Source organism: Oryctolagus cuniculus, chromosome 18 (genome assembly GCF_964237555.1).
Source record: "Oryctolagus cuniculus chromosome 18, mOryCun1.1, whole genome shotgun sequence".
Lineage (NCBI taxonomy): Eukaryota > Metazoa > Chordata > Mammalia > Lagomorpha > Leporidae > Oryctolagus > Oryctolagus cuniculus.
The window spans coordinates 10,667,317-10,694,230 of NC_091449.1; the positions used below are offsets into that span (position 1 = coordinate 10,667,317).

Sequence of the window (26,914 nt, forward strand, 5' to 3'; positions counted from 1 at the left end):
TGCCGCCGCGGACTTAAACTTTGCAGGGGGAAAAAGCCACCCGCGCCGTGCGACCCTCCCCTGCCCCCACCCTCCCCCGCCGCCGGTAACGCCCCCGAGCTTTTCTCCAACTTTCGCCACCCGTGAGATTCCCTGCTTCCCACCCCGGCTCTGGGGGCCCCTCTTCCCATCCCCGGGATCCACTCGATCCCCGGGATCCACTCGATCCCCGGCTCACTGCCCTCCGCCTCCAAGGTGGGGGTTTCTCGGGCCCCCTTCTCCGTGGGATTCCCGCCCCCCAGCTCCCTTCCCAAGCCCTTCGCTCGCCGAGAGGCCTCGGGGTCGCTGGCGCTCCTGTTCGCCGTCAGCCCAGTCACTGGGGTCCTCTCGGGTTTCTTGGGGCACCGGATCGCTGGGTCGCCCTTCTGATCCCTTCTCTCGTTCCCAGGATACCGCCTCCCTCGCCCCCCGCCCGGCCAGGGTTCTCTGATCCCCTGGACCTAGGAGATTGCCCGGACCTAGGACCCGGGTTCCCCGGGGCTGCCCCAGCCGGATCCCGGGTGGGCGCCGGGTCCTGGACCCCCCTCTATGGCCGCCGCCCCCTCCCATCCGGCCGGGCTCCCGGGCTTTCCCGGACCGGGGTCTCCTCCGCCCCCCGGCGGCTTGGACCCGCAGTCGCCGCCACCGCTGCTGTCCGCGGTCCCGGGCCCCGGCGTCTCCTTCCACATCCAGATCGGGCTGACCCGCGAGTTCGTGCTGCTGCCCGCCGCCTCGGAGCTGGCCCACGTGAAGCAGCTGGCGTGCTCTATCGTGGACCAGAAGGTGAGGGCGTGCGTGGGGCCCCCGAGTCCTGCTGGCCGGGAGTGCCTCCCCAAGGTGGGGGGGCAGGGGCTCAGCCTGGGCCCCCAGGTGCCTCTCACTCCCCACCCGCTTGAAGGAGGCCTGGGCACGGGTGGGGCGCCCCGGAGGCCTCCCCAAGTGCCTGTCCCTGCATGTTCTTGTTTGGCTGGGAGGAAGGGAGGGGCCGCCAGGTGTGGGGGAGGGAGGAGGGGGCACACGGGGGCCTCCCATTTGGTGGAAACAGTAGACATCGCAGCTGAGCTGGCCGAGGGGATCCGGTGACATGTGCGCCTGGGTGCCAGGGGCAGGTGAGGTCCCTGAGCCCCATCCTTGCACCTCCCCTGAGCCTGAGGCTCCTGGACGGGCAGGCACCCCTAGGGGCCTCTCTCCTCCGCATCACAGTGCTCCCACTCAGCCCTTAGCTTTGGAGACCAGAGCCCCCACCCTCACCCCAGGGTAGGGGCTGGGGGCGGTCATGGCCAGAGGCAAGCAGGTGGCAGTGTGCTCCCCACTAACAGAGTGGCCGGCTGGATTGCTGGAGCCACAGCCGTACGTGGCTGGGAATCTGCATTTCTCTGGTGGCACGGCGCCCCGATCTTTGACCCAGGCTGCTGAAATTCTAAAGCATTAAGATGCTGTCATATTCGATGCCTGGCTGTAGAGGTCCCAGGATGTCGAAGTGTTAAAATCCTTTAATGCTAAATGTTCAAACGTGAAAATACGGTGGCCGAAACCCTAGAACGTGGGACAACACGTCAGAGCCTAGACTGTACAGTTCCATAAGGCGAGCCCGTTGGAATTCCAAGATACCCGAATTCCAGAATTTTCTCCAGCTCTTGGAAATAAATGCTTTGGGCTTCAGAGAAACATTGGGAGCTGGGCCCACTCCCCCTTCTTTAGGTACCAGGGAGGTGGAGCTTAGAGAAAGGTCCACCCACCCCACCCCCAGGCTGGCAGGACCCCTTCCCCCTGCCAGGCCTGGGCTTCTGGGAGCCCTTCTCAACTACAGAGAACAGCTTGGCCTTCCCCTCCACCCCCCACCCCGTTCCCGTCCACAGCTCAGCCTGCTCTGTGGGACACCGGCTGGGGGCGCACTGATTCCCCCCAGGCTCTAATTCCCAGCCTGCCGCCGCCGGCCCTGTCCCCTCCCAGGCCTCACGCCGCCTTTATTTTTCTGCCCGCCCCCTCCAGGTGCACGGGGGAGGGGGGGCCCTTCCATTCCTTCCTCCCCTCCCCGCGCCCCACCTGGCCGGTTTCACTTTCAGTTCCACCAGGTTTCATTTCCGGCCCCCCCAACCCTGCAAGCCGGGGACCCAACACCTGGGTCTCTGAGCCTGGGCGCCTCAGCTCCCTCCAGCCCAGGCCCCCTCTAGCCGGGAGTCTTCCACCCCCTCCCAGCTCCCCCCCCCCCCCCCCCCGTGCTGGGCTGCAGCCAGGTAACAGGGACAACAATAAATCCAGGAAGGAAGCTGGGGGCAGGGGAGGGGTGCTCAATCGGCCCCCCCAATTCCAGAGCATTCGAGGTGCCCCCCATCCAGCACACCTGGATGCCTGGCTCCCGCCCGGCTGGGGCTGGGTTGGAGAGCAGGCCGGAAGTGAGGGGCTGCGGGGTCCCTGGGGGCTCTCCAGGCTGCTCTGGGCTTTTGTGTCACCACTTCCGCCTCCCGCCCCTCAGTTCCCTGAGTGTGGCTTCTATGGCCTGTACGACAAGATCCTGCTCTTCAAGCATGACCCCACGTCAGCCAACCTCCTGCAGCTGGTGCGCTCTGCCGGAGACATCCAGGAGGGCGACCTGGTGGAGGTGGTGCTGTCAGGTGAGCCGAGGCGGCCGGCTTAGGGTGTCTGGCTGGCAGAGGTGGCGCGGGGCAGCTGGGCTCAGAAGTTTGTTTGTTTGTTTGTTTAATGTCGGGGTCCCAGGGCTGCGTTCTTGGCCAGCTCTGCAAATGCGAACCACCTGGCCTGTGGAGGCATCTCTCAGACTGAGGCTGGGACAGAGGCAGCTCCTCCCTGGGCACCCCGGGGGGGCTGGGGAGGGCGGGATGGAGGCGCATAGGCGCGTAGGGGGCTCCTCTGAGCTCCCATCTGCCCATCCCGAAGCCGGCCATCCGCACACTCCGTGCAGCCTGCGCCTGCGCTCTGACGTGTGCCCAGCACAGGGGTTCCTTGCCCAGGGCCTGTGTGCACGCGGCGAGGTCAGAGTCCCAGAGCTGCGCCAGCTGATTAGGGGGGCGGGGAGCGCACCTGTGCCACGGGGCGGCCCGGGTGCTGCAAGCTGTCTGCGTGGCTGCACGGCCATCGGAAGCGCAGGGGACACCTTTGGTGACCGGGTTCCGGGGGCCAGGACCCTCCTGGCTGCTCTGGAGTGCTGAGCCGCATGCTGTGTGAGGCCTGGACCGCGGTGCCCTTCGGCACTGAGAGGTGGCCCTGTGCAAACCCGGTTCTCCACCCGCCCTTCTGTCTCTCCCTGGGGGGGCGTCACCATCCCCCCCTCCCCGGGTGCTTGGGCTCCAGCCTTGGCACCTCCTGACTCCTCCCATCCGCTCACCTGCTGGTCCTGCCTGGGTCTAGCTCTCACCACCCACACTGGTCACGCTGCCTTCAGGTCCAGCCATGCTTGCTGCTGTCTGTCCCTCCCACCCCAGGACCTTTGCACTTGCTGTTCCCAATCCAGATCTTCTCCTAGCTAGCTCCTTCTTGTGCTTTCCTGACCACGCGCCAAGGGCCGTCAGCTCTCCGTAATATCCTGGTAGCACACGGGTTCACTGGCTTCGGCGCATCTAGCATTGTGTGCAGTGTTTCTTGCCGGTCGGCAAAGTGGTGTCAGCCCCCAGAGAATGGGGTGCATCCTGTTAGTGGCTCTGTCCTGTGTGTGTCCAGTGTTCCTGGGGCCCGGAAGGGAGCCCTCTTTCTGCTGCTTAGGAATAGGAAAAATCACTAAATATGGGACGGAAATTTGGAGGGAAAAGACGAATGAGACTTGGGCTGAAAAGCAAACGGTGTCAGAATAGAAGCTGATGTTTTAGTGTGCACTTTCTAGGTGGCAGGCGCTGTTTTAAGTTTCAATTTTCAACATTCATTCAGCCTATTTCTTTTCGAGATTTATTTATTTGAAAGGCAGAGTAAGAGAGAGAGAGAGTGAGGGATCTTCCATCAGTTGGTTCACTCCCAAAATCCACAGGGCTGGGCCAGGCCAAAGCCAGGAGCCAGGAGCTCCATCCGGGTCTCCCACGTGGGTGCAGGGCCTGACCACTTGGGCTGTCTTCTGCTGCTTTCCCAGGTGCACTAGCAGGGAGCTGGATGGGAAGTGGAGCAGCCGGGGCTCCAACAGGCGTCCATATGGGCTGCCGGCGCTGCAGGCTTAACCCGCTGTGCCACGATCCTGGCCCCCGTTTAACCCTTTCACAGGCGCCCCAAGGAGATGTGTTGTAGCGTGGGGCGTGCTGTTTGGACTCCTGCATGGCTCACAGGCCTCTGCCTGATTGTCACCTGCCCCAAGAGGCCTCCCCTGCCCACCCGTGCCAGGTGTGGCCTCCCTGCAGCCCTCTGCCCTCCTAAGCCCTCCTGACTAATCACCTACTGTGTGTTTTGTCCCTCACCTGTTCCAGGAGGCAGTGAGTGCAGTGGTAAGGGTGTGAGCCCTGGGGCCGGCTGCCTGGGTTCAGGTTCGAATTCCACAGCCGGCCTAGCTGTGTGACCCTAGGGAAGCTGCCCCGCCGGTCTGTGCGGGTTCAATTTCCTTATCTAGCCAATGGGAATGGTAACTCATGTGCCTCGTCGGGCTGGGGAGAGGGCTGAAGACATTCTATGTATTATGTATAGTTGAAAGGTAGAGCGACAGAGAGGGAGGGAGAGCTCTTCTGCCCTGTGGTTCACTCCTCATATGCCTACAGCAGCTGCAGCGATGCCAGGCAGAGGCCAGGAGCCCAGGGCTGCGCCTGCGGCTCCCACATGGGTGGCAGGGGCCAGGACTGGGGCTGTCGTCACCTGCTGCCTCCCACGGTGCCCATTCGCAAGAAGCTAGAGCCCAGAGCCGCAGCTGTGAGCCCTGGACATCCAACCTGCTGGGCTGAACACCTGCGCCTAAAAAAACTTTTTATTAATTTATTTGAAAGAGAGAGAGAGAGAGCGCTTCCATCTGCTGGCTCACTTTTTTTCCTTCAAGGTTGTTTATTTTTATTTATTTACTTGAGAGGTAGAGTTACAGCAGTCTTCCACCCGCTGGTTCACTCCCCAAATGGCCGCAACGGCCAGAGCTGGGCTGGCCCAAAGCCAGGAGCCAGGAGCTTCCTCCGGGTCTCCCATGCAGGTGCAGGGGCCCAAGGACTTGGGCCATCTACTGCTTTCCCAGGCCACAGCAGAGAGCTGGATCGGAAGAGGAGCAGCCAGGACTCGAACTGGGGCCCATATGGGATGCCGGCGCTGCAGGCGGAGGCTTAGCCTAGGATGCCCCAACGCCTAGGGGGCGCCTAGGGGCAGCCAGGTCTGGGCCAGGCCGAAGCCAGGAGCTCCATCCTGGGTGGCAGGGGCCAAGGACTGGGGCCGACATCAGTTGCCTTCCCAGGCGCTTTAGGGGGAAGTTGAATGGATGGGAGCAGAGGAGTGGGGTCAGATGTGGCATGAGGCCGTCTCTAGCCGCGCACCTGCACCTGACACACTCAGCCCACTCCTCCCCACCCCCCAGCCCCGGCCGCTTTCAAGTCCCGCAGTTCAGTGGTGTTCAGCCCTTTCGCACTGCTGTGCGGCCAGTCTGCAGCACTGGCAAAAATGGAGTTCTCTCCCCACTGGACATCCAGCCTGGGCGCGCGGCTGCTGGGTGCGGTTGCGGCGCTGGGGCCTGAGCCCGGGCGGAACGGAGTGAGCCCGGGTGGGATGGAGGGTGGCGGAGAGCGGACGAGGGAGGAGGGGTCGGACGCCAGCTTACCGCCCACCCTTCCCTGCCGCCTGCAGCCTCGGCCACCTTCGAGGACTTCCAGATCCGCCCCCACGCCCTGACGGTGCACTCGTACCGGGCGCCCGCCTTCTGCGACCACTGCGGGGAGATGCTCTTTGGCCTGGTGCGCCAGGGCCTCAAGTGCGATGGTGAGGGGGCGGAGCCGGGGAGGGGCGGGGTTGGGGGGGCGGAGTTTAGAGGTGGGGCTTGGGCGCTGCCCCGCTTGGGAAGGGGCGGGGCTCTGATCTGGGGGCGTGGCTGGGAGGGAGATGTTGGCGTCCCGGGGCGGAGCTTGAGGGAGGAGAGAAGGGGCTGGGGGCGGGGGGAGGTGGTGCCTTTGTCAGGGACCAGGCAGCAAAGCAGAAGCAATAGAAGAGGACTGGATTGTGGGGGTCAGCTCCAAGCCTGGCCGCCCAGCGTGAGCCAAAGCCGCGTCCACCCCGGACTTCTTCGGCTGGGAAGTCCTGCCGAGTCCTTTACGCTGGGCCATCGGGGGCGTCTCCCTCCCTCCCTAAGCCTCAAGGGCTGTGGACGTCCAACACAGTCAGCAAACACCTTCACCCAGCACCCAGGTTAGGCTTGGAGTAACCACGCCGACCGTCAGGTGTCCATCGGCGCCTAGGGTGCACCATCCTATACGGGTCTCCGGTTCAGCCCAGGCGCTAGGGCAGGTCCCCGTCCTTGGGGCTACCTAGCAAGAAGCGGCGGGCAGGGCCCCACCTGTGCAGGGAGCCGAGCCCCACGGTGCCACTGTCTCCACCCGGTGCCGGCCGTCCTGAGTCTCAGAGCACCGCCCTTGCTTGCGGAGCGCGAGGTGAGAGGTGGCCGCTCCCACGCTCCGCCTGCTGTGAGGGTCTCAGCACAGAGGCCGCCTGCTCGCGATGGGATCCAGATCCTTTGCTACCTTAAGTCCCATCAACCTCGCGGATGTCATTGCGCCATTGCTGAAAGACCCCCGGGATACCGTCGGCCCCCGAGAAGCCAGCTCAGCGCATCCGGGGCTGCCTGTCACCCTGGCCGCCGTCCACACACACGCCCGACGCTCCATGCCTCAGCTGATGTGACCGTCCCAGGGTCACCAAGCTCTCGCCGTGGACTCCACTGAGCCAGGATGGCAGAGGATGGTCCAAGTTCACACGGCCGCGAGGGGGGCCGCTCCGTGCTCCCCCGCCTTCGGAGGGGGCTTAACTCTTGTTGCTCCCAGTCGGGACCAAAGTCGTGGCTGAGAGATTCCAGCAAGCATATGAGGGCCACACTGAGACCCCGCCGCGTGCAGGGACAAGGAACCACCCCGTAGCACCCACGGCATTCCCCGAGCTCGCCTCCGCCGCCCTGCAGCGTGGATCGCCGCTGGCGCCCGCGCTGAGGCGGGACGGAGCCGGAATCTTCCAAAGCCTGTACAGCGGTCATGGGGAATCAGCGCCGAGGGCGCGGCGCGAGGGGACAGGGCATCCAGCGAGCGATGGCCTGCTGAGCTCCATGGCTCAGGAGTGGAGTGCCCACAAGGCACAGTGCCCCCAACTGAGCAGGAAGCTTGAGGCCAAAGAGGGAAGAAGGGGGCTTCACGGATGAAAGATCCTCGGATGCACACACAGCCTTAACGGGAGGGGGAGGACGCCCTCCTCTGGCCCCGTGGGGCGGCCCCCTCCCCCCGCCCTGGCGCCTCACCTGCTCCACCGTTCTGTGCCTGAATGAACGGCCCAGCCCTTCCTTCCCCAGGGCCCCGGCCGGTTAGCAGCTCTGCCCAAGCTGGGTTTTTGTAATTTTCCGTTGACTTTAATCACACTATTGAGAGGGGCCCTAGGGAGCCCCTGGGTTCCAGAGCTACAGAGAGGGCCGCGGCTGGGGAGGGAGGGAGGGGAGACCAGGGAGGGCCCAGTCCAGGGCAGAGTAGTAGCCACAGCGGGCAGCAGGCGGGGGGGGGGGGGGGCGGGGAGGGCCGGTCTCCCGAGAGGCGGGCAGGAGTGGGGGGCGTGGGGACAGGAGGAGGGGCGGACCACAGAGCCAGGCTGCGGCTGAGCTTCGGAGATGCACGTAGTTGGAGAGGGGAGGGGTTGGCGGCAGGTTGGAGGGGGGACCTGAGGGCGGGGCCTGCTGATTGCCAGGGATTGGGCGGCAGCAGAGGGGGCAGAGGGCAGAGCCGCTCTGGAGTCCCGGGCCTGGGAGGGGCGGAGGCTATGTCTGACTGTCTGGCGCCCTCTGCAGGCTGCGGGCTGAACTACCACAAGCGCTGTGCCTTCAGCATTCCCAACAATTGCAGCGGGGCGCGCAAGCGGCGCCTGTCGTCCACGTCTCTAGCCAGTGGCCATTCGGTGCGACTGGGCAGCTCCGAGTCCCTGCCCTGTACGGCCGAGGAGCTGGTGAGGAACCGGGCCGCGGGGCAGGTTGGGGGCTGTGAGCGGAGGGGAGTGGCAGGTGCAGCCACGGAGGCCGTGCCCTGGTGTGTCCCACAGAGCCGCAGCACCACGGACCTCCTGCCACGCCGCCCCCCGTCCTCCTCTGCCTCTTTCTACACCGGCCGCCCCATTGAGCTGGACAAGATGCTACTGTCCAAGGTCAAGGTGCCGCACACCTTCCTCGTCCACAGCTACACGCGGCCCACGGTCTGCCAGGCTTGCAAGAAACTCCTCAAGGGCCTCTTCCGCCAGGGCCTGCAGTGCAAAGGTTAGCGCCGCCCCCCACCCCGGGAGGCCGGGGGGGCGGGGCCTGAATCCTGAGCCTGGACGTGGAGATCCCGAATAAGTTGGATGGAGGGGGGGGTGTAGAACCTCAGAGGGCTGGAGCCAGCCAGCCGTGAAAGTGCCAAGTTCTGGAATCTGATGTGTGCGGAATATTCTAGAACCTTGGGATGCTCAGAAGTCTGAAACTGTAGAAGTGCAGAGTCGCCAGATTTGGGACTCCGGATATAGAAAAGTCTAAGGGGCAGGTGCTCGGTGCAGTGGCTTCAGTCAGCACTCGGGACACCCACACCCACAGCAGAGTGCCTGGTTCGAGTCCCAGCTCCTCCACTTCCCGCCCCACTTCCTGCTGATGTGTGTGTGTCCTGGAAGGCTCTGGATGGATCCATTGCATGGGTCCCTGCCACTCATGTGGGAGACCTGGACGCAGTTCCGGGCTCCTGGGTTTGGCCTGGCCGTTGTGGCCATTAGAAGAGTAGATGGAAGATTCTCTCTCCCTCCCTCTCTCTCTTCTTTTCAAATAAATATTTTTTTAAAAAAGATATATTTATTTTATTTGAAAGCCAGAGTTACAGAGAGGCAGAAGCAGAGAGAGAGAGAGAGAGAGAGGTCTTCCATCCACTGGTTCACTCCCCCATTGACCCCAACAGCCAAAGCTGCGCCGATCCAAAGCCAGGAGCCAGGAGCTTCCTCCAGGTCTCCCATGCAGGTGCAGGGGCCCGAGGACTTGGGCCATCCTCTACTGCCTTCCCAGGCTATAGCAGAGAGCTGGATTGGAAGTGCAGCAGTCGGACTCGAACCAGCATCCATATGGGATGCCGGGGCTGCAGACGGTGGCTTTACCAGCTATGCCACAGCGCAGGCCCCTTAAATCCATCTTAAAAAAAAAAAAAAAAAAAAGGTTATCAGCAAACTCCAGAATCTGATATAGTGTCCTTGACCATGGGAGCATCAGGGTCTTGAGCACTGCCTGGGCGGGGGTGGGGGGGTCAGTATTTGGCCAAGTCGGGAGGCAGCCTGCGGCGGAGCGTGGCCAGCCCGGGTGTCACAGACCCACAGGCCCGGGAGCCGGTTTAGTGGAGACGCGCTCAGAGGCGCGCGGCTGTGCGGCTCTGGGGCAGCTCCGGGCGGGCGGGCCCACGACCACGGACAGGGCAGCCTGGCTCTCCGACGCGCACGGGAAGGGCAGCCTGGAGCCAGGTGCTGGTCCGCCCTGACGGGAGCCCCGTCTGCCCGCCCCCCTAGACTGCAAGTTTAACTGCCACAAGCGCTGTGCCAGCCGCGTCCCCAACGAGTGCCTGGGCGAGGCGCTGCTCAACGGAGGTAAGGGGCGCCCTGGGCGGGCGGGGCGGGGCCGGGGCGGGCGGGGGCGGGGCCGAGGCCCCTCTGACGCCCCTGCCGCCCAGATGTGCCCATGGAGGAGGCCACCGACTTCAGCGAGGCGGACAAGAGCGCGCTCGCGGAGGAGCCCGACGATGCCGGCGTGGACTCGGGCGTCGTCCCCGGCTCTCACTCGGAGAGCGCACTCCAGGCCGGCGAGGAGGAGGAAGGCGAGGGAGGCAAGGCCCAGAGGTACCCACGGGACCCGGGGGCCACCTGCAGGCGGGCTGACTTCCCCAGTAATTTAAAGCTTTCCTGGTCCCTGAGCCCAACTTTGAAGCCACCATAGCTTTTTTTTGTTAAGAAACATTCATTTATTTGAAAGGCAGAGAGAGAGAGAGAGAGATTTTCAATCTGCTGGTTCACTCCCCAGTGGCCACAACAGCCAGGGCTGGGCCAGCCTGGAACCAGGAGCCAGGAGCTGCCTCCAGGTCTCCCATGTCAGGGGCAGGGGCCCAAGGTCTTGGGGGACATCGCGGTGGTTCAAAGGCCCTGCCCCCCCAGCCAGCCCAGCCCCAGGAAACAGCCCATGGTACACGGTGCTGGTACCCACAGGCGGCTGTGTGGCCCGAGACCTGGGGTGGTTACCCGGCTCTGGCACCGGAACCCCCATGGATGGCCCTCCGCCCAGAAGCCCCCCGTGGGCTCTGCGGCCTCGGTAGCTCACTGGTCATTCCGCGCACAGTGTCCGTTGGCTGTCTTGTTGGGAGAACGGCAAATGGGGAAAAAACACCCCCCCCCCCGCAGGGTCAGTTACGGGGTAGTATTTTTCTTTTCTAAGTCTGCGGTCGGTGGCGGGTTTACCCACGGACACAGAGCCTGTGGCACAGAGAGGATCCTGGCCTTGTGAAGAGGGAATGACTGAATACAAACAGTGCCTGGTACACAGTAGGTGTTAAATAAGCGTTCTCACTTATCACATGGAAGGAATGATATCCATCCCTGTCGGTCCTTTTGGCCTCTGACTTGTTCAGTGACTCAGTGTTTCCATCTGTGAAATGGGAGGAGAGAATGTCTCCAAGGACCTGCCAGGCCGGGACTTCCTTCTACCATGGAAGCTCTAAAAACAATGAGAGGGCCAAGGTTCGAGTCCCGCCCCCCTTCCATCCCAGCTCCCTCTAGTGCACACCCTGGAGGCAGCAGATGCGGGCTCCAGGACGTGGGGTCCCACCACCCACACAGGATTTTCAGATGGAGTTCCTGGCTCCTGGCTCTGGCCTGGCTCAGCTCCAGCTTTGTAGGTATTTGGGCAGTGAACTAGTAGCTGAAAGATCTCTTTCTCTGCTTTTTTTTTTATTATTATTTTTATTTTTTTACTCTTTTTTTATTTATTTATTTTTGACAGGCAGAGTGGACAGTGAGAGAGAGAGACAGAGAGAAAGGTCTTCCTTTGCCGTTCGTTCACCCTCCAATGGCCGCCACGGCCAGCGCACTGCGGCCGGCACACCACGCTGATCCGATGGCAGGAGCCAGGTACTTATCCTGGTCTCCCATGGGGTGCAGGGCCCAAGCACTTGGGCCATCCTCCACTGCACTCCCGGGCCACAGCAGAGGGCTGGCCTGGAAGAGGGGCAACAGGGACAGAATCCAGCGCCCCGACCGGGGCTAGAACCCGGTGTGCCGGTGCCGCTAGGCGGAGGATTAGCCTAGTGAGCCGCGGCGCCGGCCCCTCTCTCTGCTTTTCAAATCAACACAAAGAAATGAATTAAGATGCTGTGTGCCTGGGTCCCCCTAACTCCTATAAAAGCAGTAGTAACTGTTACTTAATCTCACATTTGAAAAAACAATTGAGAGGCAGCCAGAGGGCTGGTTCACTCCCCAAATGCTCACAAGGGCTGAGGCTGGGCCAGGCCAGAGCTGGGAGCCTGGGGCTCCATGTGGGGGCCCCACGTCGGGGGCAGGGGCCCCACGGCCTGAGCTGCCATCCGCTGCTCCCGGTGCGCGTCCGCAGGGAGTGGCACTCGGTCCCAGGCACTCCGGTGTGGCAGGTGGGCGTCCCAAGTGGGGTCTTCCCCACTGTGCCAAACCCGCGGGGCTCCTGCTTGTTAACTCCAATGAGCTCAAGTGCTCGGGGCCGGGGATGCCTGCCTGTGGCCCCGGTGCCCGCGGCGGGCTGGCTCCGAGCGCCCGATGGATGGGGGCTGGCGGAACCCCATTCTGTGATGCGGGCAAAGTTTGCCACAGTGAGAAGCCCTCAGTGGAAATGAGGCCTCGCGTGGGGGGGCAGTCCTGAGCTCCCAGCACGCGGAGGGCACAGGAGGATATGCTGGGAGCCGGAATCAGAGCTCAGCGGCTTTAGCCAGTGGCTAATAAAACAAAGGACATGAGTCGTCACCGGCCAGCGCACGCAGAGGGGCGTGGCCACTTCCCCGGGGACCTCGATCAATATTTAATTCTGACAGTTATGCACAAAACAGCTAACGGCCCTGTTGGAGAGGTAGTCGCTCGTCAAACGCAGCTGTGACGATAGGTATCAGTGATGACTGAAGGAAAGGCAACAAGAGTGTAGACCAGCAAGTGCAAAGGCCCTGAGGCAGGCCCCAGCTTGTTCTGTCTGGGCTGGAACAGGAAGTGGAGGGAAAGATGTGTGAGGGTGTGTAGGTCGCGCTGAGCTCAGAGACGTCACCCTTTCTCTCAGGTCTGTCCTAGTCCAGTAGCACAGCGGTAGGCTGTAAGAGTTGGACAGGCCAGGGATGTCCCTGCCGCCGACCCAGCCCCCGGGGGCCCAGGTGGGGTGGGCCCGTCCGCCTGTGACCTCTCCTCTCCCCTGCCCTGCAGCTCCCTGGGCTATATCCCCCTGATGAGGGTGGTGCAGTCGGTGCGCCACACGACACGCAAGTCCAGCACCACACTGCGCGAGGGCTGGGTGGTTCATTACAGCAGCAAGGACACGCTGGTGAGTGGGCGGGGCCGCGCAGGGGTGGGGCAGGGAGGGCCAGGTCTGGGCAGCTGTCCGCCACGGAGGGGTGTTGCAGTGAGGACTGAGAGGGGCGACATCCGCGTGAGAAGGGGTCACGTGGAGGTGGAGGTCGCGTTAGAATGGGGGGGTTACCAAGATGGAAGGGGCGGGGCATGATCAGGAGGGGCGGACTAGGGTTGGGGGAGGAGCTTGGCTGGGGGAGCGCATGTGCGCTTGCCCCCCTACCCACCCCGCGCGCCCAGCGCCATAGCCTGGCCTGGCCGGGGACTGGGCATGCGCGGGCGGAGGGTCACCTCACCCTCTCCGGCCTCTGCCTTCAGAGGAAGCGGCACTACTGGCGGCTGGACTGCAAGTGCATCACGCTCTTCCAGAATGACACGACCAACAGATACTACAAGGTGGGCTGCCCGCGGCTCGGGCCAGATCCCGCGGGCCACGCCCCCCGCCCCTCCCCGCCTTCCCACCGCGGCCCCTGGGCGCCCCCAGCCTCCTTCCTGGCCTCCTGGCTCCATCCTGTCCCACCCCTCCAACAAACAGCCAGGGAAGCCCCCCGCTCAGGCCCCGGCAGTGACTCCCTGGGCCACTCCGTGGGGCCCACGAGCTTGCGTGGCCTCTTAGCGAGGGAGCACCTGCTGGGTACGAGGCCTGCTCCCATGAGGCACTGGTGCTGCCCCTCTCCTCCCCGCCAGCTGGGTCCCTCTCACTTTTCTGGTCTCTGTGGCAATAGTGCTTCTGCCACGAGGCCTTTCCGGACTGCACCTGTCCCCGCCGACCCCGGCTCCCGTGGATCCTTGTGCGTGTTGGGGGCGGGGAGAGCCAGGCTCTGCCTGGCGCCCTCACCCGCGCCCGTTCCGTGTCCGGCCAGGAAATCCCACTGTCCGAAATCCTCACGGTGGAGCCCGCCCAGAACTTCAGCTTCGTGCCGCCAGGGACCAACCCGCACTGCTTCGAGATCATCACAGCCAACGCCACCTACTTCGTGGGCGAGACGCCGGGCGGGGCCCCCGGGGCACCGCACGGGCAGGGGGCTGAGACGGCGCGGGGCTGGGAGACGGCCATCCGGCAGGCCCTAATGCCTGTCATCCTCCAGGACGCGGCCAGCACCCCTGGCCATGCGCCCCACAGTGAGTCCCCACCCCCGTCCAGGGGAAGGCCTGGGCTCGGCTCAAGTGTCTGAGACGACCTTGACCGGATGTGTGGTTTCGGGCGTGTCCCTGCCCCTCTCTGGGCCTTATCGCAGGTGGCATTTCCTGAGTGCCCAGCCTGTGCGAGGGAGTGCTGGGGCCACGTGGGGGACCCAGGCTGGCTTCCTGCGACCTGGAGGCTGAGGATGGTGGGGTAGGGGAGGCGACAGAGAGTCAGGTACCCGTTCCCGGAGCTCACAATCTGTGGGTGGCAGGACTTCGGGCGCCATCCTATGCAGGTGGCGAGTGTGATGCAGACATCCTGTGTGGCCGTGGGAGTGACGCTGGAGCTGGGCCTGAGGATGAGGCGGGTTTAGCAAACTGTAGAATGAGGGAAAGTGGGTTCCTGGCACAGGGAGCAGCATGTGCCAAGGCCAGGAGGTAGGCGGGAGCCTCCCGTGCGCAGGGGCCCGGCAGGGAGGCCTGTGTGTTGGGAAGGCAGTGCAGCCCGGGAGGGGTGCAGGTCGCAGGCAGATGAGGGGCTAGACCTGGGAGCCGGGGGTCTTGTGGGTAGGGGAGGGACCCGGTCCACTCTCCCCAGAGGGGATTAGGGTGAATAGGAACGGTAGAGCTGGGCAGAGGAGACCAGGGAAGGGGTGGGGGGGCAGAGACCTGGGAGGAGCAGAGCGTACAGGATCCAGATTGGACTGGTGAGGAGGTGGAGCGAAAGAGACACCCAGATGGCCGCAGGACTGGGACTTTGGACGTGTCTGGGTCACTGGGGTCAGTGTGGGGCAGCCTCAGTCTCCTCTCTCCAAAATGGGTGCAGCAGGTCTCACCGGTGCCCCCCAGCAGCCCCATCTCCTGGGGGTGCACGGGGCAGCCCCCAGCCCCCTGCGGCGGTCTGGCCCCCGAGCCGGCGCCCCTCAGTCCCATCTCTCCTGGTCCCCAGGACAAGCATCTCTGAGCATCTCCGTGTCCAACAGCCAGATCCAGGAGAATGTGGTGAGGCCCCGGCCACGCGCCGCCTCCCCCGCGCGCCCCGTCCCGCCCCGCCCCGGCGCACCCCTGACCTCTGCGCACCCACCTTGCAGGACATCGCCGCTGTCTACCAGATCTTCCCCGACGAGGTGCTGGGCTCCGGGCAGTTCGGAGTGGTCTACGGGGGTAAGGACGCCTGGCCCCGCCCTCCGACCTCACACCTGTCGGGCTGACTTGTGACCTCTCCTTTTCTCCTTGGGAAAACCAGTGGATCCTCCTGTCCTTGATAGGAGGGAAAATTCTGCATCTAGGTCCTGGATTCTGATTGGACAATGGGAGTAAATTCTGTACTCTGATTGGCCACAGCGTTGAATCTAGATTCTGATTGGATCGTGAGGGGGCAGGCCTTAGCGCTAGATCCTAGATTCTGGTTGGAGAGTGAGGGTAAATCCTGCCCTCCGATTGGCCACAGCATTGCATCTAGGTTCTGATTGGATAGTGAGGGGGCAGGCCTTGGCGCTAGATCCTAGATTCTGATTGGAGAGTGAGGGTAAATCCTGCCCTCTGATTGGCCACAGAGCCTTGTGTAGATTCCGACTGGATAGGGAGAGCGCGTTCTACACTTTGGCCCAGGGCTGCATCCTAGTTACCCTGTTGGCTCCGGCCTTGGCGCCCTGCCTACGCCCGGCCCCTTCCCCTGCGTCTCCCGGGGGCAGCTGCCCCTGCCAGGGTCGGGGGCGCTGACTCCCTCATCTCCCACCCGTCCGGCTCCCAGGGAAGCACCGGAAGACCAGCCGGGACGTGGCCGTCAAGGTCATTGACAAACTGCGCTTCCCCACCAAGCAGGAGAGTCAGCTGCGGAACGAAGTGGCCATCCTGCAGGTGACGCCCGGCCCGGGCCGGGGTGGCCGGGGCAGTCCGAGGGGCTTCTGGGAGGAGGGAACCTGCAGACGGAGACCCAGGGGCTGTGGGGGGGGGGCTTGAGGCCCCCCAGGAAGGCGGTGGGAGGGGGCCCCTGAGGAGCGGGGCCACGGAAGGATCTTGAGCAAGGGAGGGGCAGGACCCCTGAGCTGGAGAGTGGCCCAGGGAGGAGGCCGCGCGGGGATCCGGCGGCAGAGCGGGGCTGGGCCGCACAGGGCGCCGGGTTTGACACCAAAGTGCGAGCTTCACCCTCCCACCTCCCTGGGCCGTTACGGTTTCTCAACCTGGAGGTCCTTGCACGAGCCCGGCCTGTGGGGTGGGGTCCCTTGTCCACGGCGAGGCCTGTGTCCCTGGGCTGCCTGTGCCCACGCTGGTCCACCCCCTGACCCCTCTCTCCTCCCCTCAGAGCCTGCGGCACCCCGGGATCGTGAACTTGGAGTGCATGTTTGAGACGCCAGAGAAGGTGTTCGTGGTGATGGAGAAGCTGCACGGGGACATGCTGGAGATGATCCTGTCCAGCGAGAAGGGCCGGCTGCCCGAGCGCCTCACCAAGTTCCTCATCACCCAGGTGCGCCCGGCCGCCCCGCCCTCCTAGCAGCTCTGCCCCAGTCAGAAGCCACACCCCCTGGCAGCCCCGCCTTCCCGGGAAAGCCCCGCCCTCCTAGCAGCTCTGCCCCAATCAGAAGCCACACCCCCTGGCAGCCCCGCCTTCCCGGGAAAGCCCCGCCCTCCTAGCAGCTCTGCCCCAATCAGAAGCCACACCCCCTGGCAGCCCCGCCTTCCCGGGAAAGCCCCGCCCTCCTAGCAGCTCTGCCCCAATCAGAAGCCACACCCCCTGCAGCTCCGCCTTCCCGGGAAAGCCCCGCCCTCCTGGCAGCTCCACCCTTCTCAGAAGCCACACCCCTGGCAGCTCCGCCTTCCTGAGAAAGCCCCGCCCTCAGGCATCCTAACTGCAAATAAAAGCAGCAGTGGAGTAGTAATAAGAACAATAATAGGGAAAAATGGTGGCAGTAACTTTAATAGAGTAATAATAGGACCGAAAACAGGACGATAATAGGAAAAGAATAGAGCAGTAATACTGCACAGTATTGTTATCCTAGGGAGAACAGATGATGACTCGGCTCCCTGGGGCTTTTTCTTGTTAATTCATTCACTCAGTCGTTCCACAAACACTGCGTGCTGGCGGCACCGGGCACGCGCAGGGACCAGGACCCTGGGGGTCACGGGGGTCGCCATGAGAGGCAGGGCTGGCTGGGGAGGGGGGGCGAGACCCAGGAGGCCGCTCCCGGAGCCTGCGGCCGGGCCCCCTGGACTCGCTCGCTCCCCCGTGACAGTGGAAGGCGCCAGGGCTCGGGGTCACGCGGCCGGTGGGGTCGATCCTGCGATCTGGGCATCAAACCAGCTCGTGTGGGCAAGCAGGTTTTCTGTGAGCGTCCTGGTTGTGCGTCCCGTGGGGTTGTCTCGGTCTCGGTGGGGGGGTTCGTCCCAGGATGGTGTGAATGGGGGAGGCCTGGAGCCCGCGCCTGGGAAGTCAGGGTTTGCGCAGCGCCTACGAACATCCTTTTCTTTCTTAGCTGGGGCGGGGCCGGGCTAAGCCAGGAGCCTAACACTCCATCCCAGTCTCGCATGGGGGTGACAGGGCCCCAGGCCCTAGAGCCCTCACTGCTGCCTCCCGGGGGGCTCGCTGACAGGGAGCTGGGGTCAGGAGAGAACCAGGAGAGAAACCCAGGCTTCCAGCATAGGAAGCGGGCGTCCCGGTGGGCTCTGAACTGCCCGCGCCCAGCCCGTGCTGTCAGTCATCTCTGGATGAGGTCTAACACCTAATGGAATGCGCTGTGCACCTGCTGGCTGGTGTTACATTGTATTACTCAGGGAACAGTCTGGTACATCCAGCCGGGAGGCAGCTGGGAGGGGGTTGGCTGTCCCGGCGCAGGCCGGCTGGCCCTTCCTGCCTTCCCGGGTCACTGTCGCTTTTGCCCAGGACCCTCCCTCCGCACAGCTCGGGGTGGGGCTCTGGTAGCACAGCGTCACCGGGACACCTTTCAGACAGGAGAGCTTGCATCTGGGTCTGGCGGTTCTCAGTGCTCCCCCCATCCTGGCTCCCACCCGCTTCCCTCTACCAGCTCGGGTACAGGACTGCCAGGGACACCAGTGGAAGATGGGCACACCCTCTAAGCCTACCGGGCAGGTCAGAAACTGCCCTACCCCTGGGCCTATGTTTTAGGTACCCTTTGTGCATTTTATTATTTTTCTTACTGAATTATATGAGCTCTCTCCAGATGGGGGACACTCGACTTTTTTTTTTTTTTTTTTTTTTTTTTAAGATTTACTTATTTATTTGAAAGGCAGCAGAGTGACAGGGAGAGAGGGGAGAGACAGAGAAAAATCTTCTATCCTCCGTTAGTTCACTCCCCAAATGGCTGCAGTGGCCAGGGCTGGGCCAGGCCAAAGCCGGGAGCCTGGAGCTCCATCCAGGTCTCCCAAGTGGGTAGCAGAGGCCCAAGCACTTGGGCCATCATCCTCTGCTTTCTGAGGCGCATTAGCAGGGAGCTGGGTCGGAAATGGAGCAGCCGGGACTCGAACCTGTGCTCATATGGGACGCCGGCATCACAGGCCACAGTGCCGGCTCACTGGGTTATTTTTCTTAGTGAATTGCAGAGTTTCTGTGTGAGTGACCTTTGACCTCTGCCCATCCTGGTCTGTCTGGCCCCGACATTTCGTTTGTGGTTTTGCACCGATGGTGAATGTTCCCTGTGGTGGCCCCTGGGTTCCGTGTCCCTCCTGGGGAGACCCACCTGTCTCCAGGCCGCGGTCTCCAGGAGCTGCAGTCCCCTGTGCTACATTTCTTTGCCTGGGCCCGGCCCCTCATGCTCGAAAACACGGGCTGCCTTGTGGGTGGGGACGGAAGCTCATGGGGTCCGTTCTCCGGAGCGGGGTTGAGGGCTCCCACACCAAGCAGTTCGCTCTGCCAGCCGCGTCTCTCCCTTGCTTCTCTGCGCTGCTCTCTCCTCCCTTCTCCCTCTCTCTCTCTCTAGACCTCTGCTTTCTGGCTCTTGTCTGTTCCAAGTCCTGTGCTCAGCCCTCTCTTCGTGGATCCGTCTGTACCCCGCCACCACGCCCCGAGGTAGGTGCCGGGACAAGTCCCATCTTACAGATGAGGATAACCGAGGCCGGAGGCGGCTGCGGCATCTCATCCCGCATGCGCTCTGCACAGGGGCTGGGTCTGGCCAGAGTCTGGCCAGGGTCTGTGGGAGCTTCCACATCGCCTGGGAGACAGGGAGAGATGGACAGTAGCCTTTCCACCTGCTGGTTGGCTCCCCGAATGCCCGCGACAGCCAGGACCGGGCAGGAGCCCGGAACTGCATCCACGTCTCCCCTGTGGGTGACAGGCGCCCGGGTATTCGCAGCTGAGCCGCACCACCGCTTCCCTGGGGTTTGCACTGGCGGGAGCCGGGCCTCCAACCCGGGCGTTCGGATGTGTGACCTGGGCCTCCGAACCAGCACCTTAATCGCGGGGTGAAACCATCGCCTGTAAACTTGTTACCATTTCTCCATGAACCCTTTTTCTTTAAAGATTGATTTGAAAGGCGGAATAGCAAACAGGAAATGACCTTCTGTTCACTGGTTCACTCCCCCGAGGCTCCCAGGCCAAAGCCAGGAGCCAGGAGCTTCCTCCAGGTCTCCCACGTGGGTGCAGGGGCCGAGCGCTCGGGCCATCGTCTACTGCTTTCCCAGGTGCACCAGCAGGGAGCGCAAGCTGAGCAGCCGGGACTCGAACCTGTGCCGTGCTACGGGCTTCAGGCTGCCCCTGCGCGAGCTTTCTGGAGCACCCTCGTACACTCTCTCTCTCTCTCTGTCTCCCAGTCTGTCGCCCCATGAACACTCGGTTAAGGCGGGCGGCGGCCATAACAGCTGCAGGCTCCGCTGTCCTTGGGGTTTTGCTCGGGCTCCTTACGATCTGGGTGGGAAAACCAGGTTCTCGCAGATGCCTGGTTACACGGTGACGCTGCTGCTTTAGAATCCGGTCTTGGTCTCGCTGGAGACGGCAAAATCCCCGAGCGCCCGCCCAGGTACAGGGCCTCCAGTCGCTCCCTGCGAGCCCGGTCTCAGGCCCCAGCCCAGCTCTCCAGATCCCGCATCCGGCCCTTCTCCCCCAGCGTCTGCGCCTCCGGGGCTCTGGCGTGCACTGGAGCCTGGGTGCAGCGCGGGCCCCCGGGGATCTTTCCAGACACAGAGACAGGCTCGGGCAGGCTTCGGGGCGGCTGCCTTTCTCCCTCTCACCAGTCCCCTCCTCTCCCCTCCCCTCAGATCCTGGTGGCTCTGCGACATCTTCACTTCAAGAACATCGTCCACTGCGACTTGAAGCCCGAGAACGTGTTGCTGGCATCGGCGGACCCGTTCCCGCAGGTCGGTTATGTCTGCCGCCTGACCTGGGGGCATCCGGGGACACGGGCCCAGGACGAACGGCTGACTTCTCACCGAGGGCCTGGCATGAGCAGCCAGGGTTGAAAGCCCCTGAAAGCCCGCTGCCTGCGTCTCTTGGTGTGGCCTTCGTGGTCTGTGATGGCTCCCGCGCCTGCGCCTGCTTTCCAGGGACCAGGCGGAAAGAACCCAGATGGAGGAAATGGGCACGCCCCTTTCCTGGCCTGGGGTGTTCTGGGAAAGTGTGGGCGTCACTTCCTCTCAAACCCCATTGGTCGAGCTTGATCACATGGTGCTGGCTGGCTGCTGGGGAGGCTGGGAAATGTAGTCTCTTAGTGTGGTCACAAACCACGTGACACATTAAACTCGGGCCTGGCTATTTATTATTAAGGGAAAGCAGGGAAGAACCACTAGTCGGGGACAAGCCTGTGGCGGGGAGGTGAGGGGCAGTCAGGCTGGGCAGTGGACATAGAGCTGTGACTTGCTGAGTGCCTGCTGTGTGCCGGGGCCTTTACCGGTTCTCCTGTGGTCCCTGCACCCCCGAGAAGCTTTGGCTTTATCCTCTGTGTTCTGCAAACCATGTCTGCCAGTGGAGCAGCACCCCCAGCGGAGCTTCTCGGCTCTGGGGGACAGTGGGCCTTTGGCGCGCACGCGGCGATGCTGATGTTCTTGGTCCTCACGGCCGTGAGGGTCGCGACGGGTCGCGACGGGTGTCCGGGGGTTCGGAAAGCTCCACCCTCCCCCCAACCCGGAGTTCCTGGCCCTAAAAGGCCCTGGGGCCAGCGTCGAGGCTTCCTGAGCTAGAGCGGTGGTAGCGGCGTCAGGAGCGCGCCTTCTGCAGCTGCTGCCGCCACGTAAGTCAGGAGACACCGGTGAGGCTGATTTTAAGGAAACAGCTTAGTCATGCAGCATGCAAAGCTCATGAGATGTGTTACTGCTATCCTCTTCATGGGAGAAACAGGAGGGAGAGAGAGAGAGGACTCACCTGCTGGTTCACTCCCCCAAATGGCCACCGTGGCCAGGGCTGGGCCAAGCTGAAGCAGGGAGCGGGAAAACCCAATCTAGGTCTCCCACGTGGGTGGCCAGGATTCGGCTGCTTGGGCCATGGCCACTGCCTCCCGAGGTGCGCGTTAGCAGGAAGCTGGAGTGGGGACTGGGATGTGGGCTGCCCACAGCTTCTCCCAGGGCTTCACCGCTGGGCCAAGTGCCCCCCACCTCCACATAAAAGGTGTTAATGGGCTATTCTACTCTGTTTTTGTATTAAAGACTTAAAGGGGGCTGGCACTGTGGTGTAGTGGGTTAAGCCGCTGCCTGCAGTGCTGGCATCCCATATGGGCACCGGTTCAAGTCCCAGCTGCTCCACTTCCAATCCAGTTCCCTGCTAATGGTCTCTTGTGATGGGTCCCCTGTGAGCACCGATCCGAGTCCCAGCTGCTCCACTTCCGCTCCAGCTCCTTGCGATTACACCTGGGAAGGCAGCCGAGGATGGCCCAAGTGTTGGGCCCTGCCACCCACGCGGGAGCCCCAGATGGAGTTCCAGGCTCCTGGCTTCTGTCTGGCCCAGCCCTGGCCTTTGTGGCCATTTGGGAACTGAACAAGGGATATAGGATATCTCTCTTCCCCTTTCTGTAACCGCACCTTTCAAATCAATCAGATCAAATCTTCCATGATTTACGTTGCTTTTTCTTTTAATATTTTATTTATTTGAGAAGTAGAGTTACAGACAGAGAAAGGGAGAGACAGAGAGAAAGGTCTTCCATTCACTGGTTCATCCCTCAGGTGGCCACAAAGGCCAGAGCTGCACCAATCTGAAGCCAAGAGCTGCTTCCAGGTCTCTCACACCAGTGCAGGGGCCCAAGCACTTGGGCCATCTTCCACTGCTTTCCCAGGCCACAGCAGAGAGCTGGGTCAGAAGAGGAGCAGCTGGGACTTGAACTGGTGCCCATATGGGATGCTGGCACCACAGGTGGAGGCTCAGCCCACTATGCCACGGCACTGGCCCCAATCAACTTATTTTTATATATAAAGCTTTATTTATTTATTTGAAAGGGAAAGATACAGAGAGGCAGAGGCAGACAGAGAGGTCTTCCATCCGCTGGTTCACTCCCCAAATGACCACAATGGCCGGAGCGGTGCTGATCCAAAGCCAGGAGCGTCCTCTGGGTCTCCCACGTGGGTGCAGGGGCCCGAGGGCCTGGGCATCTTCTACCGCTTTCCCAGGCCACAGCAGAGAGCTCGATCAGAAGAGGGGCAGCGGGGAATCAAACCGGCGCTCATATGGGACGCCGGCTCTGCAGGCAGCAGCCCCAATAAATCAACCTTTAAGAGCAGCACAGAAAGGGTCCTGGGAAAGGCTGGCGTGGCCGTCACACTGTCAGCTCCGGGGCTGGGACGTGGCTGGCTTTGAAGGTGGTGGCAGCTTTGGGCTCTGATATGGATGCTGCCTCCTGGGAGCAACAGTGAGCGGAGGAAGGGTTTGTGTAGGGAGGGGCACACAACTGGGGGTCAGACGGTGGGCAGGGCAGCAAGGCCTTGACCTCCAGGGCCTGCCTGTGACCTTAGGCTGCGGCCCCTGGTGGAGCGGCAGACGCACACCTGCTGCTGTCTCTGGATACCGTGCTCGGGGCTTTGCGCGCCTGGTTCCATTTCATCCTGGGGCAGACTAAGAGGAGACAGACACAGATGACGAAGCGGAGACCACCGGGGCCGTCTGTGCCAGACGCTGCGGCTTACCTGTTGCATGCTTCTATTCCTTGCATCCATCATCCGTGCAGCCGCCGCTCCGTAGGGGAGGGACCGATATCTCCACCGCGGGAAATAAGAGAGCTGTTGGGGCTGGCAGACTGGCGGCTGCAGGTGGCCCTCCTGGCCTGGAGCGTGGCCAGTGCGCCGCAGGGGGCCTGACTCTGCTCCCCTCCTCTGATATAGATGGGGAAGGGGAAGTCGCCCGGGGTCGCTCACCCAGCACCGCCCACCTGTCGGCCCGCAGGTGAAGCTGTGCGACTTCGGCTTCGCGCGCATCATCGGCGAGAAGTCGTTCCGGCGCTCCGTGGTGGGCACACCGGCCTACCTGGCGCCCGAGGTGCTGCTCAACCAGGGCTACAACCGCTCGCTGGACATGTGGTCGGTGGGCGTGATCATGTACGTGAGCCTTAGCGGCACGTTCCCCTTCAACGAGGACGAGGACATCAACGACCAGATCCAGAACGCAGCCTTCATGTACCCAGCCAGCCCCTGGAGCTGCATCTCGGCCGGAGGTGAGCGCGGCCCGGGCACCGCGGGGGTGGGGCTGTGAGGGGGCGGGCCCGGCGTGTCACGTGCTGGGGTGGAGCCTGGCTGTGGGGCGGGGCTACCGAAGGGGCGATCCTGTTCATGGTGGGCGGGGACTGTATGCTGAACATTTGGAGGGAGACCCAGCGGGTCTAGGGCCGAGCCTGAGAGGCATGGGCTGGGGTGACACGAGTACTCAGTGCCTTGAGTGAGTTGGAGTGTGGGTGGACACGCATGAGGAGCCTTGGGTGTGGACCAGAGCCCAGCCCCTGTGTGCATCGGGCCAGTCCCGGCAGCCTCTCTAGCCATGAAGTCTGCATTTGCTGGTTCTACCAACTTCAGATTGAAACTATTCAGGATACACATGCTGAATATGTACAGACTTTTATTTATTTATTTGAAAGGCAGTTACAGAGAGGCAGAGGCAGGGACAGAGACATACTGCATGGGCTGGTTCAGTCTCCAAATGCCCACCACAGCCAGGCAGGCCCTCCATCTGGGTCTCCCACATGGGTGCAGGGGCCCAAGCACTTGGGGCATCTTCCAGTTCTGTGCCCGAGGCTTGGGAGTGCCCCTGGTTGCAGGGCAGGGGACGTGGCCGCCGGGCCTCCTGGGGGCGGTGGCAGCGGCCACCTGAGCCGCTGGTCCATTTTCCGTTTCGCTTTTGTGGATACCGCGAGAAATCGCTGGGTCTCCGTTGACGCGGGGGACATCAAGTCCCCACCTGAAGTAAAATTCTTCACCTAAAAAAGTGCATTTCACATCATAAAAAATCATGTAGTGGGGCTGGTGCTGTGGTGCAGCAGGTAAAGCTACCGCCTGCAGTGCCGGTATCTTATATGGGCACCGGTTCGAGTCCCGGCTGCTCCACTTCTGATCCAGCTCTCTGCTATGGTCTGGGAAAGCAGTGGAAGATGGCCCAAGTGCTTGGGCCCCTGCACCTGCGTGGGAGACCCAGAGGAAGCTCCTGGCTCCTGGCTTTGGCTTGGCTCCAGCCATTGCATCCATTTGGGAAGTGAACCAGCAGATGGAAGACCTCTCTCTCTCTCTCTCTCACTCTCTTTCTCTGCCTCTCTGTAACTCTGTCTTTCAAATAAAGAAATAAATCTTTAAAAAATCATTTATTTGAGACACAAAGTGCTTGCTCCCGGCCACTGGCTCCTTCCCCAAGTCTCTGCAAAGCTGAGCCAAAGCTGAGATCTGGGAACTCAACCCAGGTCTCTCTCTTTTCTTCTTAGACTGATTTATTTATTTTGAATTTTGGAGTTACAGAGAGACAGGGAGAGAGAGAAAGAGAGAGAGAGAGAGAGGTCTTCCATCTGCTAAGTTCACTCCCTAGATGGCCACAATGGCCAGCATTGTGCCAGGCTGAAGCCAGGAGCCAGGAGCTTCTTCCAGGTCTCCCATATGGGTGCAGGGGCCCAAGGTCTTTGGCCATCTTCTACTGCTTTCCCAAGCCACAGTGGAGAGCTGGATTAGAAGTGGAGCAGCTGGGTCTCAAACCGGTGCCCATATGGGATGCTGGCGCTTCAGGCCAGGGCATTAACCTGCTGCACCACAGCGCCGCCCCTAGGGTTCACATTTTTAAATATACCAGAGGACCTACAGCGAGAACGCATTGTCCTTTTTCTGCTGTTTTTCCAAAGGCAGCGACTATTACGAGTCTCTTGTTTCTCCCTCGGAAGAGACTTTGTGCACGCCAATGTGTATTATTTCATAGCCTCCTGTATATTCTCTGGAATGTATCCCCCCCCCCCGCCTTTGTAAACAGACACTGGTAGTATATATGCTGCTCTCCAGTCTGTTTTGTTCATTTAACAGCAGATCTTGGATAAGTGACGTAAGGAAAAGTGCTCGGTGAAGACCGGTGCCGGGTAGGCGCAGCAGGTTAAGCCACTGCTTGCGATGCCCACACCCCTATCAGAGCGCTGAGCCGAGTCACCGTTACCGCACGCTGGACCCAGCTTCCTGCTCACGCAGCCTGGGAGGGAACAGATGATAGCTCAGGTGCCCGGGCCCCCGCCACTCACGTGGGAGGGCTGGAGAAAGCTCTGGACTCCTGGCTTTGGCCTGGCCCAGCCCTGGCTATCGTGGACATTTGGGGAGTGAACCAATAGAAGACACCTCTCTCTCCCTCCCTCCCTCCCTCCCTCCCCCCCTCCCTCTCTCCCTCTCTCTCCCTCTCCCTCCCTTTCTCCCTCTCTCGTCTCTCCCCACCCCCCAAGTAAAATGAAAATAACAAGTTAAGGAGAACATGGGTGTTCCTCTACACACCTGTGTAGGGCAGAAATTGGGAAATGACAAATGGGAAACCGTGTGGCATTTGTAAGAGCGGGAACCAGTGTGCAGGTGCACGGATGGAAGCAGACAAATTAGCGCTCAGTGACGCCCTGGGTGACTGGGCCCTGGTGAGGTTTCCGAGCGGGAGGACCGGCTTGGCCGCAGCCGGGTAGGCTGGGTGCCCTGCTGGGAGAATGAGCCCCTGACCGCCTGCACTCTGCCTCTCCCGCTGCGTAGCCATCGACCTCATCAACAACCTGCTGCAGGTGAAGATGCGCAAGCGCTACAGCGTGGACAAATCTCTCAGCCACTCCTGGTTACAGGTGATGCAGGCAGCGCGGCTGGCCCATTGGCTGCGCGGCAGGAAGGGGTGGGGCTAACTGGCTCTCTTACTGGCTGGGTTGGTAGTCATCCGGAACATGGCTGAGCTTCTCATTGGCTGGGTTGTGGGGAGGGGTGGGACTAAACCCTTATTGGCTGGGTAGCTCGCAGGGGGTGTGGCTTCACCTTCGTTGGCCCTCCCTCCGCGAGGCATGCGCCGCCGTCGGTGCAGCCCCCAAGCTAACCCGGGTCCTCTGTCCCCCGGGCCCAGGAGTACCAGACGTGGCTGGACCTCCGCGAGCTGGAAGGGAAGATGGGCGAGCGGTACATCACGCACGAGAGCGACGACGCGCGCTGGGAGCAGTTCGTGGCGGAGCAGCCCCTGCCGGGCCCCGGCGAGCTGGGCAGCGCCTGGGTGCCGCAGGACCACGAGATGCAGGGCCTGGCCGAGCGCGTCAGCGTCCTCTGAGGCCGTGTCCCCGCCGGGGCGAGCCCGGCCGGGAACTGTTCCCGGGGAAGCGGCCTCCTGCCCAAACTGGACGGGACACGTGCGGGGCGCGGGGGTGGGGCGAGCTGTCTCCAGAGGCCCCTCCTGGCTCCTCGATAATTAAAACGGACTCCTCTCTAGCCCCTGGCCTGGGTCTGCGGCCGCACCTCGCTCTGTTCTCCAAGATGGAGTTCGTGTGCCTGAGAAGGAGGCGGGCAGGTGGGGGAGTGGGAGGGCTGGGTGATGGCGCTGACGGAGGGAGGCCCCAGGAGAAGCCGCAGGGGAGAGAGCCGGAGCCCGACGCGGGAGAGGACAGATACGCCTCGCCGGACAGCCGGTTAGGGGCTGATAAACCCTTCGTGAGTTGGAAACATCATTAGG

At 62.4% G+C, this 26,914-nt stretch overlaps 1 protein-coding gene across 2 annotated transcripts; it reads left to right on the plus strand.

Annotated features, from left to right (window-relative positions):
* On the plus strand, positions 1-26,673 carry PRKD2 (protein kinase D2). Of its 2 annotated transcripts, none has more exons than XM_051837373.2 (19): positions 1-85; positions 428-801; positions 2,495-2,633; positions 5,767-5,898; positions 7,955-8,109; positions 8,203-8,413; positions 9,673-9,750; positions 9,834-9,999; positions 12,586-12,703; positions 13,048-13,125; positions 13,593-13,851; positions 14,804-14,856; positions 14,946-15,018; positions 15,608-15,714; positions 16,160-16,321; positions 20,062-20,160; positions 23,165-23,432; positions 25,963-26,048; positions 26,318-26,673. In XM_051837373.2, the coding sequence occupies exons 2-19, from the start codon at positions 568-570 to the stop codon at positions 26,513-26,515; spliced, it is 2,616 nt and encodes an 871-aa protein (XP_051693333.1). In that variant the 5' UTR covers positions 1-85; positions 428-567; the 3' UTR covers positions 26,516-26,673. The 2 variants fall into 2 exon arrangements, 1 of the variants encoding a protein (XP_051693333.1); XR_011383905.1 differs by adding an exon at positions 18,789-18,877 and having other exon boundaries at positions 11-801.
* Positions 26,674-26,914: the final 241 nt, after the last annotated feature.

Coding starts and splice junctions, on each gene's coding strand:
- PRKD2 (XM_051837373.2), top strand. CDS start 568: ATGGCCGCCGCCCCCTCCCATCCGGCCGGGCTCCCGGGCTTTCCCGGA. Junction 13,852..14,803: donor CCCTGGCCATGCGCCCCACA/GTGAGTCCCCAC, acceptor CCTGGTCCCCAG/GACAAGCATCTCTGAGCATC. Junction 23,433..25,962: donor GAGCTGCATCTCGGCCGGAG/GTGAGCGCGGCC, acceptor CCCGCTGCGTAG/CCATCGACCTCATCAACAAC.